Source organism: Borostomias antarcticus (genome assembly GCF_949987555.1).
Source record: "Borostomias antarcticus genome assembly, chromosome: 4".
Taxonomy (NCBI): domain Eukaryota; kingdom Metazoa; phylum Chordata; class Actinopteri; order Stomiiformes; family Stomiidae; genus Borostomias; species Borostomias antarcticus.
In genome coordinates, this window is record NC_140237.1 from 8,180,908 (window position 1) to 8,201,410 (window position 20,503).

General features: G+C 47.3%; 2 protein-coding genes across 2 annotated transcripts; both read left to right on the forward strand.

Moving 5' to 3' along the window:
* The first annotated feature begins 5,450 nt into the window (after positions 1 to 5,450).
* On the forward strand, positions 5,451 to 15,436 carry mrpl21 (mitochondrial ribosomal protein L21). Its single transcript, XM_084436660.1, has 7 exons — positions 5,451 to 5,557; positions 5,788 to 5,848; positions 6,489 to 6,574; positions 11,574 to 11,737; positions 11,934 to 11,986; positions 13,429 to 13,532; positions 15,323 to 15,436. The coding sequence occupies exons 1-7, from the start codon at positions 5,461 to 5,463 to the stop codon at positions 15,385 to 15,387; spliced, it is 630 nt and encodes a 209-aa protein (XP_084292786.1). The 5' UTR covers positions 5,451 to 5,460; the 3' UTR covers positions 15,388 to 15,436.
* Positions 15,437 to 15,909: 473 nt separating this feature from the next.
* Positions 15,910 to 19,411, forward strand: LOC311308325 (ras-related and estrogen-regulated growth inhibitor-like; the record flags this gene model as incomplete). The annotated part of the gene is made up of 4 exons (XM_084437286.1): positions 15,910 to 16,030; positions 16,224 to 16,280; positions 16,652 to 16,725; positions 18,854 to 19,411. The coding sequence occupies 4 exons, from the start codon at positions 15,910 to 15,912 to the stop codon at positions 19,409 to 19,411; spliced, it is 810 nt and encodes a 269-aa protein (XP_084293412.1).
* Positions 19,412 to 20,503: the final 1,092 nt, after the last annotated feature.

The window sequence follows — 20,503 nt, forward strand, 5'->3', positions numbered from 1 at the left end:
ACCAGTACAGTCCACTACTAGCTGACCAGTACAGTCCACCACTAGCTGACCAGTACAGTCCACTACTAGCTGACCAGTACAGTCCACTACTAGCTGACCAGTACAGTCCACCACTAGCTGACCAGTACAGTCCACTACTAGCTGACCAGTACAGTCCACTACTAGCTGACCAGTACAGTCCACCACTAGCTGACCAGTACAGTCCACTACTACAATGCCTCAGTCATTCAGGCTTCCGGGAGCTCAGCTGTCTTTATAGAGACGGGAGAACCAACTGTCCAGCTGATGATAATAATGATGTATATTACAAAACTATTATGATGCCTTTTCTATTTTTATAGAGGTTTTATACTCCTCCTGAGTGCCAGGAATCTATTTATTGCCTAAATTATTTCTCTGAATTGAAATTATTGTTTTGAGAATCTTCAACAGTATTTTGTAGAATCTTAACGTGAAGTCGATGATGCCTGCATTGAGACTACTGACTACTAAGCTGAGTGTGTCCATCTATCTGATCCTGGTGTGAGTCGCCAGGCCTCGCTCTCTCTCTAATTCTCTCTCTCTCTCTCTCTCGCTCTCCCCCTCTCTCTCTGGCTGTTTGAGAGTAAACCTACATGTGTGCCTGTCTCTCTGGCTCTCCTGCCCACTGAGAGATCAGGACTGTAAGGTGAAGCAGGGTAGACCTCGGCTACGTCCAGGAGAGGGGCCAGGGCTAGGTCCACTCCAGGGCTAGGGCTAGATCCAGGACAAGGCTCAGTCCAGTCCAATCCAGAGCTAGGTCCAGTCCAGGGCCAGGTCTAGGTTCGGAACGCCTGACGCAATTCTAGTGACTCCAAAGACTGAATCTTGAGAGATGGAGCACATTACTCTCGTTACACATAACTATATCAGAACAAACCATCAGTGTCCACTCGGGCGTTAAACCCTCGTAGGAGGAGCTTCAGACGGGGGGGTGGAGACCTTCAGACCTGCCCCGGTGATCTGGAGGAGAAGGTGAACTTCTGTTCATTAGAGGTGTCCAGTAGAACCGGCTAGCCCGCAGTCATCGAGCTCTCTGGTTCACATACAGGCCACTCCACCCCTCTGGAATATGAACCATACGCAGGCTCTACTGTACGTGTCCGTGTCTTCACATGGATTCTTCTTTCTGTGCCTCCCTTTTATTGTGAGAGAGCGACCGACTGAGCCCTGGAGAGTTCAGAGGTCAGCTGCAGGAGCTGCATCTCCCCCAGGGCCTGATACCAGCTCCTCAACTGGGGGGCCGAGCTGCCGAGGGTCTAGAGCACAAGACGGATACACACTCTGATATTAACGCTAAAGCACAAACCCAGACCCAAAGATTCACTCCATCTGAGATTCGAGATGATCAGACAGGCCTGTAGGGGGAGACGGCGAGGCCTGTGAGGTCCAGTCAGAGGCCTGTGAGGTCCAGTCAGAGGCCTGTGAGGTCCAGTCAGAGGCCTGTGAGGTCCAGTCAGAGGCCTGTGAGGCCTGTGAGGTCCAGTCAGAGGCCTGTGAGGTCCAGTCAGAGGCCTGTGAGGTCCAGTCAGAGCAGAGCTGGAGTCGTGTCCAAAATAGATCAGAATCATTCTATGGAAATATGAAAGCACACGTTTACACAAACCTGGAACCTGTCTGAAATCGATTAGCTTTCACAGTAGCCTATTGTGTGTGTGTGTGCGTGTGTGCGTGTGTGTGTGTGTGTGTGTGTGTGTGTGTGTGTGTGTGTGTGTGTGTGTGTGTGTGGTCCCAGTGTAGATGAGGCTACCAGAGCAGGCAGGCTTGTTGGTTGGTGTCTGTGTTGTCGTGTGCTGTAAATCCTCACCTATGTTTTAGCATGTTGCTCGTTGTCCCCCCCTCTCTCCCTCTCTCCCATTCAGTATCATGTCTAGCCTCCATGTGTATCTGTCCGCCCCCCCCCCCCATGTAGAGATACTCATTCCTGATCCTCTTTTCTCTTCCCTGTGTGTGTGTTCTGTGGTCGTGTGTGTGTTCTGTGGTCGTGTGTTCTGTGGTGGTGTTAACCTCGGTTTGTCCTCCTGTTGTTTCTGTTTTTGTCCTAGATCTCTTCCTGCTCCCGTTTGTTCCTCGTTTTGGCTAGCATGTTGATGTGACGTCTGCTCCTCCTCCTCCTCCAGCCCCTTGTCCTCTGCGCTCCTCTGACACCTTTGACCTTTAGTTAGCTTGTTTATCAACAGGTTTGTTTGTGTGTTTCTCACTTGTCCTTTGTGCTGCCAGCAGGGGGTGCTGGAAAGACTGCTGTTTAAAAAAAAATGTATAAAGTTACATGAATATTGTTACGAGTAAAAACAAAGAATCTATTTTTCTAGAACTTTCTGACATAACCACTAGATTTTTGCAAAATCTTGTTTCTTTTTTTATTTTGTTTCAACCTTTTTCTTAATGGTCTGACGGTGTTTGATTTCTGCTGGTGTTGAAGCAGTCCTCCCAGCACCCCCCGGCTGTTCCGTTTGGGTTTGTGTGTTGAAAAGCAGCCAGTCAGTTTCTAGAAACTAGTGTAGCGTGTGAGTGTGTGTTTCTCTCTCGTCAGTTCTAAACCTTTTCTAGGATTGTCTTTGGTCACATTTTGCTGAACTGGGGATGACTTTGTAATTTTGTGCTAGGGTTAGTTAGTCAGTTGGCATGGTGTAATTTTTGGGGAGTTTCTATTGCGTGACATAACGATATACACTTGAACCACCTGTTAGTTCTACAGAGTGTGTGGGTCATCACTGGCACATATATGATCTCATTTCTTTTTGGTGTGGAGAATTAGCCTTTGTCTGAATACCAAGATATTCATTATTACACAGTGAGCAGACCTGAGTTTGTTGTCAAGTCGAGCAGATATTAAGCAGATATTAAGCATGCATGTTTTTTTGTAACTGCACTGAAATCCTCAGCAGAATGTGATTTAGTTTTGTTTAATGAATTTAAAATAACAAATAAACCAGTGCCAAACATTTTGCACGTGGGTCACATTTTCTCTCTGACACGTAACCCTTTCTAAAGCTAGAAGATGAGCAAGGCCAGGTTTGTTCTTAGTGTGGGTATGTCGGATGGTAACCTGTAGGTTTTCACTAGTGTGTATGTGTGTTTGTGTTTTGACGATGGTGCGAGAGACCCATGGATGATTTGAGGTGAAGTTAGCATTACAGTTCTGTGAGAGTCCCCCAACGAAATGGAACGATTAAATATCTAATTCAATCGTCAAAGCATGGGCTCGCACTGGCTTGTGTTAAAGCAATTTGGGATTAATCGTGTGTGTGTGTGTGTGTGTGTGTGTGTGTGTGTTTGCTCAGGGGTGTGTGTGTGTGTGTGTGTGTTAGTGCCTCATAAAAAACAACCTGATCAGTGCCAGGTCTGATAAAGAAAAATCCTAATTGGGCTCCTGTAACTGGACTATAGGACCCAGTATTCTGGTGTGATTGGTTGTTTCTCAGCTGCTACTGTTTGTCTGGCTAACCTGTGGGATAGGGTCTCATTGTTGGTACTAGGCTGTACAGTATTGCCTTTTCTACTAGAACAAACATCGTCTCACCAAATTTCAGCAGCGAACCCATGTATAGCTTAGTTTAGGGACAGGTTCACCTCATGTTTAGCTCAACACCAAGACCAAACAATCATCTGTAGAAGGCCATATGATTAAACTGGTATTAAGACAATTCTGTGAAGTCTCCTTTTGCTGCATTCAATAAAAACAGTTTTTATTTTCCTTTTGTTTTGTTTTACATTGTTGTGGTTTTGGTGTGAGAAATAGAAACTGCTGACATTATTAGACGGCATGAACAGTTTTGGCTGGTAATGGTCCTGAATGTTCGGAAACGTTGAAGGCTTGACCTGTGAATCTCCAGGGGGCGGGGCCACACTCCACAAGTCTTCTATGTCAGCAAACTGTGTGATCCTGATTGGTTGGTTGGTTTGTTTGTTTATGTACAATAAAATGTTTGAGAAGATTCACATTAACAGTGCCTGGGTTTTACTGGCGAGGGAAGGGGTAGGACATCATTAACATCATCACGGTCAACAGCATCATCCTCTTCCAGGCCAGGATACAGGTGAGGGGAAGCCTTGTGATGATCAGGATACAGGTGAGGGGAAGCCTTGTGATGACCAGGTGAGGGGAAGCCTTGTGATGACCAGGTGAGGGGAAGCCTTGTGATGACCAGGCCAGGATACAGGTGAGAGGAAGCCTTGTGATGTCCAGGATACAGGTGAGGGGAAGCCTTGTGATGTCCAGGATACAGGTGAGGGGAAGCCTTGTGATGTCCAGGATACAGGTGAGGGGAAGCCTTGTGATGTCCAGGATACAGGTGAGGGGAAGCCATGTGATGACCAGGCCAGGATACAGGTGAGGGGAAGCCTTGTGATGTCCAGGTGAGGGGAAGCCTTGTGATGTCCAGGATACAGGTGAGGGAAGCCTTGTGATGTCCAGGCCAGGATACAGGTGAGGGGAAGCCATGTGATGTCCAGGATCAGGACCACCACCAAAACCTCCAACTCATCAGAGGACCTCAACCATGGAACCATTAGAATAAACACTATTAAACATTTAATTGTACACGGTACCTATGTCTTCATATGATAAACATCCTTGATGAACATCCTTGAATAGTAAATATAAACCCATCTATAAGCTCAACTTTGTACTACATTTACACACTCCGTAGGGCCGTACCCATGTTTAAAAATGACACAATCATTAAGGAAGCTACGGTAGGCTATATCCTAGCTATTCAGGACCCTCTGTGTGAGTCTAAGCAGCACATTCAGGGCTCAGTATCTGGTACAGAGTTGGGTTCTGTTTCCTCCGTTTGTTGACACTCCAGTGTGAGTTTCCTAAGGTCTGTCTGGGCCCTGGTGTGAAGCACAGCTCTTTCTCTCTGCCAGGCAGAGAAGGAGACAGCTGGTTTAGGATGATGTAGAATGACAGTTTACAGGTTAGAATGATCTACAGTGATAGTTTACAGAGTAATCTAGAATGATACGTTTATTGATGTCCAAGATCCGGTTCAGACCACTGTGTCCTCCTTCCATATTCCATGTCCACAATTTAAAGGATCTGATCAAACATGTCCACATTCTATGAGGCCCTCCTTCACTCCCCTCACAGATCTGTTTGGGTGGATAACAGCAAGGTGGAAAGCAGGAGGGGGTGCAGAGGAATCTCCCTGGGAAGGCGATGGAGCAAGGACGCATTGAAAGGAAAAAATCCCTGGAATGGAATGCAGCCCAAGGAGGAAATCGTTTCCTCCCTAGATAAAGGTTCCGCCTCATTAGCTAATTACTGTATCTTCAGCACCCGTGAACGAATATGTAATATATACATATGTAAAAATACGTAAAATACGTTTTGTGGTTGTAAAGTAGTTGTGTATAGTGAATACTTACCAGTAGAATAGTATTAATGATTTAACAGAATTTGGGGAAAGAAATGTTGGCGACACCAACCATTGCAAGATGGCGGCGACTTTGAGGGGTGCATATCTGCAGATGCTGAGAACGTGCTGGAGATTACAAACTGAACATGTGAAACTGCCCGTTATTAAACACATGGGTATGTTGTGTGTTTGCTGTTACGGAAATGCGTTCCGTGGATTATTTGTGTGGCATCCAGCTATTTTGAGAGCTAGTAGCTGTCTAGAGAGCTAGCCTACTGAATGGAAGGGCGATAAGACAGTCTCAAGTTTATTTTTGTTTTTTCTAGACTAGATATCTCCCTAAAGGTAAAATGTCACCAGCAGACAGTTCGCTAACAGTGGTCTATCCCTCCATCTTTGTTTTCAGGTGTCCTGTTCCCTGCTCTTGCACGCCATCAGGGTTCTCACACCATCAAGTTACCATCGAGGTAAGGTTAATGCTACAGGCTGTAATAGTAGATATCTACTACATTATAACTGCTGAACATAGCTTTCATAATGTGTCCTGCTAAGGCCACTTGTTGCCAGGTGTCCACCAGGGTCATTCAATCTTTGCACATCCTACAAACACACACAGGTCAGGAAACCAACACACACATACATGGTAAATGAACTAAACTTATATAGCGCTTTTATCCAAAGCGCTTTACAATGGCCTCTCATTCATCCATTCACACGCACATTCATACACCAATGGCGGCAGCTGCCATGCAAGGTGCTATCCTGCTCATTGGGAGCAATTTGGAGTTGAGTGTCTTGCTCAAGGAGAACAGGAGGAGCCAGGAGTCGAACCGCCGACCCTACGATCATTAGACAACCTGGTTTATCTACTGAGCCACAGCCACACATCAACCATATACACAGACTGAGTTGTGACACGTCACTAAAGCAATGTGACGGGTTGGCAGTGAGGTCACCTAAAGCAGTGTGACAGGTTGACAGTGAGGTGATGATGTTGCCGCGCTCCTGTCACCTAAAGCAATGTGATGGGTTGACAGTGAGGTCACCTAAAGCAGTGTGACGGGTCGGCAGTGAGGTGATGATGATGTCATGCTCCTTCCATGACAGTTTTGTTCCAGAGACGTCTCTATCCAGACCGCCCTGGCCGGAGGTGGCCCGCCTGGACCCTGAGGAAGAGAGGCAGCAACACGCAGGTCTGGACACCACCGCGCGCACACACACACACACACATAGACATGCATGCATACATACATACATACATCATACTAGGGTTGCAAATTGTAGGCACGTCCCTGAATCGATCATTGGTAATATTAACGATCAATCAATCGATTAATTGTAATCAAAATACCACAATTTTCAAACAATACCAAAAGTTTTTTTTTTTTTTCCTTAATCATTGCTTTATTACGGACGGACTGGGTTATTTTTTTCTGCCTGCTGCGCGTCACAGCTCCTCCTCGCAAACACTGAGCTAATGGGGGGTTTGCTGCCGGTGAGACGAGGAGAGCCAACTTATCAGAGTGTTGTGGTCGTGTTGTACGTGTACACGGCATCACTGTATTTACAAGGGGCTTCTTGTTCTTTCTTTTCGAAGTGGTCTCACACAATAGTTTGCTTGGCCCGCTTCATTTTTCAAAATATGCCGCTGTTGATTTCTCTGCAGTTCTCCTGAGATGGCTGCTTCGCTACCACGTTGTTTGATAGTAGATGGAGGAAATTTCACGTGCTCAAACAAATCCTTAGCGATCAATGAATCAATTTTCGATTAATTGTTTGCATCCCTAATTCATACACGGTTGTGGTCAAAAGTTTACATGTCACTTGTAAAGAACATGCATGGCATGTCTTGAGTTTCCAATAATTTCTACAACTCTTATTTTTCTGTGATAGAATGATTGGAGCACATACTTCTTTGTCACAAAAATCATGAAGTTTGGTTCTTTTATGAATTTATTATGGGTCTACTGAAAATGTAACCAAACCTGCTAGGTCAAAAATATACATACAGCAACATAAGTTATCATTTTTGGTGATGTAGGAAGTTGTCAATCAAATTAGCTTTGTGGCATGGTGACTTCTCTCAGCCCATTAAATAGGGCTCATTTGATACAACCATTAGACTCACTAACGCTACACAAACGCTAGAAATTATTGGAAACTTTACAAGTGTATGTAATCTTTTGACCAAAACTAAATACACACACCAGGGTAGGGATTTCATTATTTTAGTGGCAAGGCCATTTGGCCTTCAGTGTCACTCAACCTTTTAGGGCACAAAGTGCCAGGACACAAAGGCCATTGAGTGAAATAAGAGGATTTGGCTATGAATACATAACTTGACTTTAAAGTTTGTATATTTTGGCTAGGCCTACCATTTGATAACGACCTTGGGACATGATATCAAACCCAAATAGAACTTACTGAACTGTCCCTTTTACCACCCAAATGGCTAAAATGTAATAATGCAATACAGTAACTGTGCTCTCTACTGTATGTCCAATAAGAAACAAGAATGACATGAAAAACATATAGCCTTGATTGGTTGTAGATTGGTTGTAGATTGGTTGTAGATTGGTTGTAGATTGGTCGCTTGCACACACCAGCGTCACATCGCATAAAAGCCACTTGGGCTACAATCTATAGTCTGTCAGACAGCCTGCACTGAATTAATTTAGGAATAACCAGAAAACAAAGAAACAAGTGGCAAATAATTGGAACAACTGACAGGTGCGTTACATGTTCTGTGAAGTAATGGTTGTTAAACATTTGTAACATTACCCAGCGAATCCAGGCTGCTGGCATCAGAGTGTGATGTATAGTAACCTGCTGGATGATGTGTGGTTGTTAGTTACTCTGTGTGCCTCCCAGCATGAAGTGTGCTTAACCTGATACCCAGATTTAGGTTCATACCACTCGAACCTTCACCTGAGTTCCCAGATTTAGGTTCATACCACGCAAACCTTCACCTGAGTTCCCAGATTTAGGTTCATACCACGCAAACCTTCACCTGAGTTCCCAGATTTAGGTTCATACCACTCAAACCTTCACCTGAGTTCCCAGATTTAGGTTCATACCACGCAAACCTTCACCTGAGTTCCCAGAAGCTCTCGCTGTGGCGTGCACCTCTGGGAATAAGCTATGATATATAAATAATAATAAAAGGAACAACGATTGGGTTTAGTGTAGGAGGATGATTGGGTTTAGTTTAGTGTAGGAGGATGATTGGGTTTAGTTTAGTGCAGGAGGATGATTGGGTTTAGTTTAGTTAGGAGGATGATTGGGTTTAGTTAGGAGGATGGTTGGGTTTAGTGCAGGAGGATGATTGGGTTTAGTGTAGGAGGATGATTGGGTTTAGTGTAGGAGGATGATTGGGTTTAGTGTAGGAGGATGATTGGGTTTAGTGTAGGAGGATGATTGGGTTTAGTGTAGGAGGGTGATTGGGTTTAGTGTAGGAGGATGATTGGGTTTAGTTTAGTGCAGGAGGACGGTTGGGTTTAGTTTAGTGCAGGAGGATGATTGGGTTTAGTTAGGAGGATGGTTTAGTTAGGATGATGGTTGGGTTTAGTGCAGGAGGATGATTGGGTTTAGTGCAGGAGGATGATTGGGTTTAGTTTAGTTAGGAGGATGATTGGGTTTAGTTTAGTGCAGGAGGATGATTGGGTTTAGTTTAGTGTAGGAGGATGGTTTAGTGCAGGAGGATGATTGGGTTTAGTTAGGAGGATGATTGGGTTTAGTGTAGGAGGATGATTGGGTTTAGTTTAGTTAGGAGGATGATTGGGTTTAGTTTAGTGTAGGAGGATGATTGGGTTTAGTTAGGAGGATGGTTGGGTTTCGTGCAGGATCTGAATCTGAGATGGTGGGCTGTGCAGGGAGGCTGTTTACTCCTTTTCATGATTGGCTGTTCAACGCAGCCGGATTTGAAATGCAATGATCCGGCGGCTCTGCTCTGCTCCGCACCTCTGCCCCTGCTCCACACCTCTGCCCCTGCTCTGCACCTCTGCCCCTGCTCTGCCCCTGCTCCGCACCTCTGCCCCTGCTCTGCCCCTGCTCCGCACCTCTGCCCCTGCTCTGCCCCTGCTCCGCACCTCTGCCCCTGCTCTGCCCCTGCTCTGCACCTCTGCCCCTGCTCTGCCCCTGCTCCGCACCTCTGCCCCTGCTCCACACCTCTGCCCCTGCTCTGCACCTCTGCCCCTGCTCTGCACCTCTGCTCTGCTCTGCACCTCTGCTCTGCCCCTGCTCTGCACCTCTGCCCCTGCTCTGCACCTCTGCCCCTGCTCCGCACCTCTGCTCTGCTCTGCACCTCTGCTCTGCCCCTGCTCTGCACCTCTGCCCCTGCTCCGCACCTCTGCTCTGCTCTGCACCTCTGCTCTGCTCTGCTCTGCACCTCTGCTCTGCTCTGCACCTCTGCTCTGCTCTGCACCTCTGCCCCTGCTCTGCACCTCTGCTCTGCTCTGCACCTCTGCCCCTGCTCCGCACCTCTGCCCCTGCTCTGCACCTCTGCCCCTGCTCTGCACCTCTGCTCTGCTCTGCACCTCTGCCCCTGCTCCGCACCTCTGCCCCTGCTCTGCACCTCTGCCCCTGCTCTGCACCTCTGCTCTGCTCTGCACCTCTGCCCCTGCTCCGCACCTCTGCCCCTGCTCTGCACCTCTGCCCCTGCTCTGCACCTCTGCTCTGCTCTGCACCTCTGCCCCTGCTCTGCACCTCTGCTCTGCTCTGCACCTCTGCTCTGCTCTGCACCTCTGCCCCTGCTCTGCACCTCTGCTCTGCTCTGCACCTCTGCCCCTGCTCCGCACCTCTGCCCCTGCTCTGCACCTCTGCCCCTGCTCTGCACCTCTGCTCTGCTCTGCACCTCTGCCCCTGCTCCGCACCTCTGCCCCTGCTCTGCACCTCTGCTCTGCTCTGCACCTCTGCCCCTGCTCCGCACCTCTGCCCCTGCTCTGCACCTCTGCCCCTGCTCTGTGGCGCTTGACTGGAGCCCTGGCAGAGTGGAGCGTTCCCCTCATGGCCCATTTCCACCGCTCCAAAAACTACCCACTCGATTGGTAGTTGCTTTTTTTTCGCTTTGCAAAAGTTGAGTAGAGGTGAGATGAAGTGTTCCTCTGTTCAGATGTGCTCCTTCCAGGCGAGCCGTAGCGAGCTGCACTGACGTGTGAACACTGCTCACCGCTGATTGGTCACAGAGAGTCGGCTCTTCCTGACTACTAGCCTGCTTCAGTGAAGCTTAAGGTGCCGAGCCTCCCGAAATAGATAAAAACTCCTCATCCTCGTATTTCTGCCCATGGGGAAAAAAAATTCCAGTGGGTATCTTAGTTAATACAAGAGTGACTAGGACAGGGGTACTCAAATAGGACAGGGGTACTCAAATAGGACAGGGGTACTCAAATACAAATCCTAAAGGTCCACTGTTTTTTCCCCCCAAGAATCCATAGGTCCGTCTTTTAAGAAAACAATTATAATACAAATCACCATTTCCCCTCTCACCCTGCTCTCCCTGTGGGTCTCCCCTCTCACCCTGCTCTCCCTGTGGGTCTCCCCTCTCACCCTGCTCTCCCTGTGGGTCTCTCCTCTCTCCCTGTGGGTCTCTCCTCTCTCCCTGTGGGTCTCTCCTCTCTCCCTGTGGGTCTCTCTCTCACCCTGCTCTCCCTGTGGGTCTCTCCTCTCTCCCTGTGGGTCTCTCTCTCACCCTGCTCTCCCTGTGGGTCTCTCCCCTCTCACCCTGTGGGTCTCTCCCCTCTCCCCCTGCTCTCCCTGTGGGTCTCTCTCTCACCCCGCTCTCCCTGTGGGTCTCTCTCTCACCCTGCTCTCCCTGAGGGTCTCTCCTCTCACCCCTCTCTCCCTGTGGGTCTCTCTCTCACCCTGCTCTCCCTGTGGGTCTCTCTCCTCTCACCCCTCTCTCCCTGTGGGTCTCTCTCTCACCCCGCTCTCCCTGTGGGTCTCTCCTCTCACCCCGCTCTCCCTGTGGGTCTCTCTCTCACCCCGCTCTCCCTGTGGGTCTCTCCTCTCACCCTGCTCTCCCTGTGGGTCTCTCTCTCACCCTGCTCTCCCTGTGGGTCTCTCTCTCACCCTGCTCTCCCTGTGGGTCTCTCTCTCACCCTGCTCTCCCTGTGGGTCTCTCCCCTCTCACCCTGTGGGTCTCTCTCTCACCCTCTCTCCCTGTGGGTCTCTCTCACCCTCTCTCCCTGTGCTCAGTGGTGGTGGGGAAGGTGAACGCCCTGCTGGCCCAGGAGGACGTGGGGAGGCTGTTTGCCGTGGTGCACCTGGCCAGCCGCCAGTGGAAGGTGACCAATGAGGACCTGATCCTGATAGAGAACCACATACAGGCTGAGTGTGGGGACAGGATCCGACTAGACAAGGTGGGTAGAGCTCACACACACACACACACACACACACACACACACACACACACACACACACACACACCTCATTCCCATAGCCATAACTGCGGATGGATTGACTAATTTGTCCCTGTAGTGAGAGCTTTTTGTAAACCACTCGTCTCTCTATGGTTCTGTGTCCTCGTCTCTCTCACTGTCTGTTGGCCGTGCACAGGTGCTGCTCGTCGGAGGAGAAGACTTCACTCTGGTCGGCAGGCCTCTGCTGAGGTACACACACACACACACACACACACACACTACCAGCGCTACACACACTACACTGATGGTGATGACAATACACACACACACACACACACACACACACACTACCAGCGCTACACACACTACACTGATGGTGATGACAATACACACACACACACTACCAGCGCTAAACACACTACACTGATGGTGATGACAATACACACACACACACACACTGCAGCTACTGATGATGATGATGATGATGATGATACACAGACAAGTCACAGCTAGAGAATGGCCGGCCAGCTATCATCATCTATGACCTGTCCTGTGTCATCTCACTCTTAAAGGGATATTCTGGAATTTTTATTTATTCCTAATTTTCAACTTACCTATGATGTTTTTGACTGATGGAGATCATTTTCAGTTAATTCCATGCTGTCGATAGCTTTGTGTCTATTCACCATCCGTTTTGAATTACATTACATTACGTTACAGTCATTTAGCAGACGCTTTTATCCAAAGCGACTAACAATAATTGCATTTAACGTAGGAAGAGCCAATGTACTACTACTTGCCAGAACTCACAAGTGCATCTTCTTTCTAAAACAAGTGACTAAGAGCATAATCTAGTGCTGAAGGCAAAGTGCAAGAATCACAATCTAAAGTACAGTGCAATATAATATAATAAGTGCTTAGGCGGGAGGATTGTTGTAGTACTTCTTGAAGAGATTAGTTTTGAGCCTGCGACGAAAGATGGGCAGCGACTCTGCTGTCCTGACATCAGTGGGCAGTTCATTCCACCACTGCGGGGCCAGGACAGAGAAGAGCCGTGACCGTGTCGATCGACCGCAGGAGCCTCTGAGTGACGTGGCAACCAGTCACCCTGAGGTAGCAGAGCGTAGTGATCAGGAGGGGGTGTAGGGTTTGACCATGGCCTGGAGGTAGGAGGGGGCTGTTCCTTTCATTGCCCTGTAGGTTAGCGCCAGAGTTTTAAACTGGATACGAGCCGCTACAGGGAGCCAGTGTAGGGAACGGAGTTCCCGATTACATCAAACTATGGTGTAATCGGTTCTGGTTTGTGGAACTTATCTTTGTGTGAGTCGGCAGGCGGAGTAACACTCAGTTAGATCCGGCTAGAGCCAGCGCTTGTCAATGTCAACAAAGTTCAAGCGACAGAAATATAGGTCCCCAAACGAAAACGGATTACACCATTAGTCTGAATTCAAAACGGATGGTAAATGGACACAAAAGAATATTTAATTTGTTTTTGGGTGCGCTTTGGGTGTTTGGGGGTGTTGCACTAGCATTAGCCACCAGTGGGAAGTGGAATGACACAAAGCTATCTACAGCACGGGATTAACTAAAAATGATCTCCATCAGTGAAAAACATAGGTAAGTCGAAAATGGGGCCCTAGTAAAAAAAAATCAGAATATTCCTTTAACTCCCTCTCTTCCCTCCCCTGTAGCAGAGAGCTGGTCAGAGTGGAGGCTACAGTCATTGAGAAGACGGAGTCCTGGCCCAAAGTTCACATGCGCTTCAGGAAGAGGCACCGGCACCAGAGGAAAAGGAGTAGGTCCTGTTCTCTGCTAGAGGCCCAAATGTAGCCAACTCTAGTCTAAAAGGATGAGCAACAGTTGCGTACTCTATATCGCAAATGCAGTATATTTCATGTGAAACCAGAAAGAGAACCAGAGCTTCTCCAGGGTCTGGTTGTGTTAATCGGCTCCTCTACTAACATCGTCAGCTTTCTACTGGTCATGTGACATTAGTTTTTCCTACTGTAAAGACTGAAAGTTCCATTAACACTGTTTCACTGTGTGCTACTGAGGCAATGCAGCATTGACCCATTACTCAGGTTTCCTCAGCGTTCTGTGACGGCCTGATTCCACTACGTCTGCCTGACCCTGCCGCCCACTCTAATGATGCCACTGACTGACTGACTGACTGACTGACTGACTGACTGACTATTTGACTGACTGACTGACTATTTGACTGACTGACTGACTGACTGACTGTCTGACTGACTGACTGACTGACTGACTGACTGACTGACTGACTGACTGACTGACTGTCTGACTGACTGACTGTCTATTTGACTGACTGACTGTCTATTTGACTGACTGACTGACTGACTGACTGACTGACTGACTGACTGACTGACTGACTGGCTGACTGACTGGTCTGTTTCTGATGATTGGCTGACAGGCTGGCTGTTTGGCTGACCAACTGAGTGACTCCAGGGATATTATCAGCAGCCTGATTAGTCAGATTCTGGTTTTAGACTGAATTGATGACCTACATTCCTCACTCTGCTCAAGTCTAATAGCAGTCATCAAGTAAACAGGAAAATTAAGTTTGACCTGGGAGGAAATGGCAAGACAAGCAGAGTAGCTATGGAGTTCCTCTAGGTTCCTACTGGTTCCTCTAGGTTCCTACTGGTTCCTCTAGGTTCCTACTGGTTCCTCAGGTTCCTACTGGTTCCTCTAGGTTCATACTGGTTCCTCAGGTTCATACTAGTTCCTCACGTTCATACTGGTTCCTCAGGTTCCTACTGGTTCCTCAGGTTCCTACTGGTTCCTCAGGTTCATACTGGTTCCTCTAGGTTCCTACTGGTTCCTCTAGGTTCCTACTGGTTCCTCAGGTTCATACTGGTTCCTCTAGGTTCATACTAGTTCCTCAGGTTCATACTGGTTCCTCTAGGTTCCTACTAGTTCCTCAGGTTCATACTGGTTCCTCAGGTTCATACTGGTTCCTCAGGTTCATACTGGTTCCTCAGGTTCATACTGGTTCCTCAGGTTCATACTGGTTCCTCAGGTTCATACTGGTTCCTCTAGGTTCCTACTGGTTCCTCAGGTTCATACTGGTTCCTCTAGGTTCCTACTGGTTCCTCGGGAGGAAGGCCAGGTTCAGACTAGCCTGGGGACTATTTGCTTTGCAGTTGTGGTTCCCGGTCTAAGTGGATAGCGTTTTCCCTGTCCAAAAACAAACCTACCCATAAACCTATGATCTGATGCAGCAAGACCTTCTTCTGCACTAGGCTACTTCGTTTGGTATTTCCATGTTTTATTCTAATTCATAACGACTGGCGAGACTAGGCTGCTCCATTTGGCATTTGTGTGACGGGATGCAGCGGCTCTAGACCGGAAACCAGGCGAATAGAAAGCAGGCTCTCCCCCGAGGACAGGCTAGTGATGCGAGGTTAGGTTCAGACTGCTGGAGCTGATGTTAAGTAACCAACTTTGAGATGTACGTAAATGTAGCCTATAATGATGAAGTTATATTGGTATTGTATTATTGGTGATTGGTGTCATCTTGACTGTTCCAGACTAACGGTTTCCTCTCTCTCTCGTCTCTGCCAGTCATTGTCCAGCCCCAGACCATCCTGAGAATCAACTCCATAGAAGTGGCTCCCAGACTGACATGACCTTCCATGTTGTTTGTCTTTGTAAATATTATCGCTTGCTGTGCACAAGGAAACTCTTTAGCCAGGATTAATAAATAAAAATGTTCAAACGTATGTTTTGTCTTTCTTGTTGAATGCACATTGTAAGTCGATCTGGATAAAAGCAACTGCTAAATATATATAACTAATGTAGCATGATGTAATGTATTTTATTTGCTACACAAAAGTGAACAATGAGGAAAACGCAGATTCAGACGCTAGCTCAGCTAACTCAGAATAGCCGTGAGTAATGTGTGTGTGTGTGTGTGTGTGTGTATGCGTGTGTGTGAGAGAGAGAGGGATGATCCTCCGGGGATGGCAAACATGGTGTTGCTGATCTGCCTGGAGGGAGGAATCTGACCTGCTGCCAGTAAGCGTGTGAGTGTGAGTTACGTCTCACTGCGCGACTCCATCCGCTCTGTCCAGAGACACGTAACCTGAAAACTTAGGTTCATGAATACCGCCTTTCATTCACCGGTCTATGAGTTACGGTGTTAACGTCAAATGGACAAAGAAACAATGACCACGAACTTTGGTTTATCAAGAACTCTCCGCAGGACGGCGAGCCAGCCGCCCAGAGCCGTGCGGGTTGTGATGCTGGGCCAAGCAGCGGTCGGGAAAACCGGTGAGCAAAGCAGCTTAAACCCAAACTTAAGCCACCAACGCTTGGCAAGTTGCACGGTCTTTTCTAATAAGACTATTACTTGGTCTTAAAACAGTTCATTTGATTTAGTTAATATGCTACTTTGCTAATATATTATTAGTTAAGCAAATGACACGATTTAACAGAGTATGTAGGCTACATTCATATTTTGCAGCAATGGCTGTGCGATTTATCACGAAAAGATTCATTGGCGAGTACGATCCAACACTGGGTAGGTGATCCAACACTGGGTAGGTGATCCAACACTGGGTGGGTGATCCAACACTGGGTAGGTGATCCAACACTGGGTAGGTGATCCAACACTGGGTAGGTGATCCAACACTGGGTGGGTGATCCAACACTGGGTGGGTGATCCAACACTGGGTAGGTGATCCAACACTGGGTAGGTGATCCAACACTGGGTAGGTGTGCACGGGCAGAGGGGCGTCCATGTGTGTTGAGGCGCAGTGAAGCCTTCACTCCAAAATTAAACTATAGCCTAGCGTTCTCAATAAATTATCTAATGGGCTACACATTATGCACCTTTTTATTATTCCTTAAACATTGTAATGTTTGCATTTCCATGTGCACGTGTCTCTCCAGAGACAATCTACAGTCACGGGATGTCCGTGGGTGGAGACCTGGTGCACTTCGAGATCCTGGACACGGCAGGACAGGTGAGTGTTTCGGTGTAGGAGGTGGACAAAGTGGGAGAATGTAGTGAAGGTAGATACATTTTTGTGCGTGGCTGTAAGGCAGCGCACCAATGATAGCAGATGTCCGGTTGTCACTCCCTCCTTCCCTGGCTTCCTCCGTCGTGTTGTTGACCTGCATTTACTGGAATATTCAGTTATCTCTGCGCATGCTTATTCGCAGGGAATCCTGGGTATTGTTGTTGTGGCTCTGGCTGGTGTGAACGGCATAAGCTGGAGGGCGATAAACTTGTTTGCCATTTCTTCTCACTTGTCTTCCATTGTTCAGGACAAAGTGGATCAACAGGAGTGTTGTAGCTAAATTGTGGTTCAAAAGCGCAAGTTGGAGAACACGATAATGGAGGACTATGTAGGAAACAAGCATTATGGCCCTAGCTGGAGGACGCTCACTCAACACCACAACCTAGTTACCAACACTAACGTTACTCTAGTAACAACTTAACTTACTCAAGTCCAATCATCTGATTTTCCCACTGAACCACGGGAATATGCCAATTAAAATGTAAACGGAATATTCCAGTTGCTACAGTGCATATAAACACCTTATTCGGAATATTACATTAACCAGAATATTGGAATATATTGGAATATGGTGTGCATGTAAACTTAGTCAATGTCAGACGTTTTCAGATTCCACACACCTCTATTCAGATTATTGCTACAAACAATACGTTTGACCTTAGTGACTAAGGTTTAAACATAAATGTACTCTTATCTTCTAATGTAGCCGACATGTAGTTTATGTAACAGAGCAGCTGAGTTTCTGTGTAACAGGAGGGTTAGGGTTAGATTGTAACAGAGCAGCTGAGTTTCTCTGTGTAACAGGAGGGCTAGGGTTAGATTGTAACAGAGCAGCTGAGTTTCTCTGTGTAACAGGAGGGTTAGGGTTAGTTTGTAACAGAGCAGCTGAGTTTCTCTGTGTAACAGGAGGGCTAGGGTTAGATTGTAACAGAGCAGCTGAGTTTCTCTGTGTAACAGGAGGGTTAGGGTTAGTTTGTAACAGAGCAGCTGAGTACCTCTGTTAGGGCTGCTCGATTAATTGGCTTTTAATCTAGATTAAGATTTGGGCTGTCAACGATCATTAAAACAAAATAATCGCCATAAAACGATTTTGAACAAATCAAGTGCACCCTAAACTGCAGAGCTATACTGTGCTTGACCCCTCCCCCACCCCCCAAAGCCCCAAAACAAACACTTTAGTTCAAAGCGAGACGAGTTGTCAAGTGAGGCGCATGCATGCTCCTCTCGAACAAAACGCGACAAGAAGAAGATTATGGCAGCAGAAAGAGAGGTGGACAAGAGAGCTAAAACAATGTCAGTGGTGTGGAAACACTATGGGTTCGCGGAGACAGATTTGGACCAAGTTGACACTGTGTGTAAAATTTGCTACGCAGTCGTAGCTGCCCCTCAAAGTAGCCCTTCTCAGTCCCGTTGTCGCATTCCGCTCACTCATGCCAGACAACAGTCCTTTGCTGCATTCACTTTGCCATCAAAATAAATCGGTGTCGGCCTATTTAGGAGAGGCGCTCATATTTACAAGTGTCAGATAAACATGAAACTTCACTTACCTAAGCAAAAGGGTCTATTTTAACAAATGCTGGGTTTTGAAGCCTCGGCGCTACCATTAAATAACTTATTTAGACGCGTTCTGTCCGAGTGAAATTATTTTTCAGAGGTGGTCTTCTTCTGTGGTGGTGGCAGTGCTTTGAAGCTTCTTTATTTATCAGTTTTGGCACTTTTATTTATTTATTTATCAAGGTCAAGGTTCACTATTTGTCTCCCATGGGAGAAATGTATCTAATCCAAAGAACATTGTTAAAAAGAAAAGCCACTGTCAACATTTAATAAATTAATTGTTATCAAAGTCAATGTATAATTTGATTTGTTAAGAAAATGTTAAAACTTTTGATAAAAAAAAAACAATTCAATGAATAATCGTGTTAAATAATCGTGATCTCAATATCAATCGAAATAATCGTGATTATGATTTTTGCCATAATCGAGCAGCCCTAACCTCTGTGTAACAGGAGGGTTAGGGTTAGATTGTAACAGAGCAGCCTTGTCCCTCTGTGTCTGTAACATCTGCCCCCAGGAGGAGGACGCCCTCCTGATTGAGGAGAAGATCCGCTGGGGCGACGCCTTCATCATCATCTACTCCATAACAGACAGGTGCAGCTTCGACGAGGTCATGCGTCTCTGCTTCCTGGTTAACCACACCCACTCCGGCGGCGCCCGTCGCGGCGCCCCCGATCCACGGCCGCCACCCATGGTGATCGTAGCCAATAAGAAGGACCTGGTGTTGGAGCGCATGGTGGCGGCGGAGGAGGGGGAGGGGCTGTCTCGGGGACTGAAGCTGCCGTTCTGGGAGATCTCAGCAAGAGACGGATGGGAGGAGCCGGCCGCTGTGTTCCACACGCTCTACAGCCATGTGGTCCAGCAGGTAGACTCCGCCCCTGCCTCTTTTCGCCATAGGGGCGTGTCCAAACTGATGGAGAGGATCCCCAGGATCAGCTCTGGCGCCCCCTCTGGTCCCCCTGGAACCCCCAGCCGCCACCTCGGCCCGAACCCACCAGGACCCCCCCTACGCCACCTCGGCCCCCCTGGACACGCCCCTCGCAGCTTCAGCCTCAGCTCCTTCCTACCTGATTGAGGGGGGAGGGAGGGGGGAAAGGGGGGGAGGGGGGGAGTGGAGCACACTGCTGCTGATATGCTGAGGGGGGTGGGAGGAGGACCCGGGTGGATGGGAGTGTGGGGACTCAATGACCAATGAAAACCCTGCATCCGAAAACGTGATGGTTCCCCAGAGAGCTTGTGTTCAAAGCAAGACTTGGAACATGAAGAGAACACTGAATCAGCAATAGATATAGCCTACTCCTTCCATATGTCTGAGATTGTGATATGGACATAAGGTCTTAATCAAGCTTGATACTGCCGTAGCCTTGATATCCTGTTGTGTTGATAATGGGGGAATCTGTCTGACACAAAGTAAGACTTTAAAGAGTATAAAGAATGAAACATGTCTGCGTTTTCCAACAGCTACAAACTACCCATATGAATGTACCAACTACACATACAAACGTACAGTACTGTAGGCCTATGAATGGAACTTTTGACATTCTTATTGTTATTGCTTTTGTGAATTTCTTCCCCCCCCACACTGTGTGCTTGAGTGCTAGACTGTCCTTGTGTACCGTCCTCCCTTTTTTTGCAATCTTTCCTCTCCCTTTCGTTCTGCCCTCGGGCTGCGCTCCAGGCCAGTGTAACAACTGGATGGGCTGCGCTCCGGGCCAGTGTAACAACTGGATGGGGAGCGCATTACAAATGCAGTACCTATACCTAACAGAACAATGAAGTCTCATGAAATCTCAGCACTTTGAGATTGTTTCACAATGAAAAGTGCTTTAAATAATCAAATTCATTATTATCGTTATTATTTAGAAGTAGTTCAATTCAAGAGGACATGGAGAATAATTCAAGCCTGACTGGTATTATGTGAGAGGGGGAAGGAGGCATGTCCTAGACATTGACTTAATATACAGTACATCCGGAAAGTACTCACTGCCCTTCACTTATTCCACATTTTGTTGTGTTGTAGCCTTATTCCAAAATGGATTAAATTATATTTTTTCCAAAAAAATCTACACACAATACCCTATAATGACAAAGTGAAAAAAGTTTAGAAATTCTTTCAAACAACTGAAATATCACATGAACATAAGTATTCAGACCGTTTACTATGGTG

Excerpts from the sequence above, each read along its gene's own strand:
- mrpl21 (XM_084436660.1), top strand. The coding sequence starts at position 5,461 with ATGGCGGCGACTTTGAGGGGTGCATATCTGCAGATGCTGAGAACGTGC. Across the intron at positions 6,575-11,573 it reads AGAGAGGCAGCAACACGCAG|TGGTGGTGGGGAAGGTGAAC; the intron begins GTCTGGACACCA and ends CCCTGTGCTCAG. Across the intron at positions 11,738-11,933 it reads ACAGGATCCGACTAGACAAG|GTGCTGCTCGTCGGAGGAGA; the intron begins GTGGGTAGAGCT and ends GGCCGTGCACAG.